Raw genomic sequence first — 1686 nt, 5'->3', positions numbered from 1 at the left:
AAAGATTATGTTTTGAACAGGAGATCCTTCTGCTGATAGGTGATACAGAAGAAAAATGGCAGTGCTCTTTCTCTTTAGAGGTCTGGGATAATAGTGTAATTGAGTCCAAGCTATACTGGGCACACAACTTTAAATATTCACTACACAGCACAATACAAGTGTTCTTGGCTCAGGCATGATTCAGGACAAAAGAGAAGTGCATTGTAGGTCAGCAGAAAGGTGTACGTACAGAAGCCTGCGAAAGAGGTAGTTCTGTTTTACTTATTCTGTAATGAGTACAAAACCCACACTTTCCCAGTCTTACAAATGTCATACTGTGACATCAACCTTGAGCCACCTTAAGTAGATTCAAAATTTAATTTCTTTTTTAAAAAAAATCTAAACCGAAACTTTGTTTTCATCAGAATTCTTGCCTTCTATAGTCAAAATTAAACATTACAAAAATGCAAGTATGTTCAGAGACAGTACTGGAACTTTAATCCAATGTCCAGTTCTGACTGTAAAAGAAAAGCGGAAGACAACTCTATTACGAGACACTAAAAGCATTAGCCAGAAAGTAGAGCATGTTGAAATTTTACTGTTTTAGCCAATTCCCAGTGTAAGACAGACTTTTGATCAAACAAAATATTTAGTGCATATTTAAATATAAAAACATTTAAGAAATACCAAGTATTTCAAATATTCTTTTTTTTCCCACTATAATTCAAAAGCCAGACAAGAGCATCTGAAGCTGGGTATGTGCACAGGGTGGTTTTTATGTAATATGTCAGAGTTCAATGTTTCAGTTGAATTTCTTTGGGAAAATAATATTTTTATAGAGATTTAAAGGTTGGTGTGTTGGTTTGGGGGAGGAGTGGTGAGGGCAGGGAATAGGAACAGATGTATCTGACAGCTTTTCCAGACAGTAAAGGACTTAGCATCATGCTCTAACTGTACAAAGAGATAGTTACTAACTAATATCTTGAAGACAGTAGTTACATAAGAATTTTTCAGCATTCATAAAGAAATATATATCTTTATGTTTTCTTCTTATACAAAAGAGAAGATACAAAACTTAATTACAAAAGTGACACAAAAAAAATCAGAGACTTGTACTGACAACTACTGATGAAGATCAGAGTTACGTCATCATCTTCAATACACTCCTGTACACTCCTGCATTTGGAAATGTGTGCAATTATGAGTGAATACTATTGTAACAAAAAAAAAAAATTTTCACAACAATATACTCTTGGATAGGTCAGGAAAATGTTCAGAATCTAAAAAAAAAAAATTTTAAATATTATAAATACAACTGCAGGTTTTAGCCCAATTATTCAGATAACTGCTAGGACACAAAATCTCCTCAAAAAAAGTAGCTACGTTCATCAAAATAATAAATTTAAGGACAAGATTTCTTATGCTCAATTTCTAATCTCTATATGACAACTGGACCATTTCCAATATGAAAACTCTTTGCTGAGGAAAAAAAAACCTAAAAAAACCCCAAAAGATTACTAACCTAGAAATACTAAAAACAGAAGACCACCATATGGTCTTTCAAGTCTTGTCCTTAGAAGACTAGGTTATCTCACTGTCTGAGTAATTTCATTAACCTCCAAAACACAGATGGAAAACTAACATACCTCATCATTCTTCTCAGTGAGTGTTCTGGTCTGATACAGCCTAGTGGCTGTTAGGTTTTTT

General features: G+C 33.5%; 1 protein-coding gene across 1 annotated transcript in view; it reads right to left on the bottom strand.

Annotated features, from left to right (window-relative positions):
* Window positions 1-455: 455 nt before the first annotated feature.
* Window positions 456-1686, bottom strand: part of LOC104627057 (protein piccolo-like) — a gene marked incomplete at its 5' end in the record, with an annotated part of 24891 nt that continues 23660 nt past the window's right edge. Inside the window, one exon of the mRNA XM_010295153.1 lies at window positions 456-497. Coding sequence (XP_010293455.1) covers window positions 456-497 — 42 coding nt within the window. The remainder of the gene's footprint in view (window positions 498-1686) is intronic.

The sequence above is a fragment of the Phaethon lepturus genome, unplaced genomic scaffold (assembly GCF_000687285.1).
Source record: "Phaethon lepturus isolate BGI_N335 unplaced genomic scaffold, ASM68728v1 scaffold3329, whole genome shotgun sequence".
NCBI classification, from domain to species: Eukaryota; Metazoa; Chordata; class Aves; order Phaethontiformes; family Phaethontidae; genus Phaethon; species Phaethon lepturus.
Note: the sequence above shows the minus strand (reverse complement) of the source record. Positions and strands in the feature narration are given on the sequence as shown.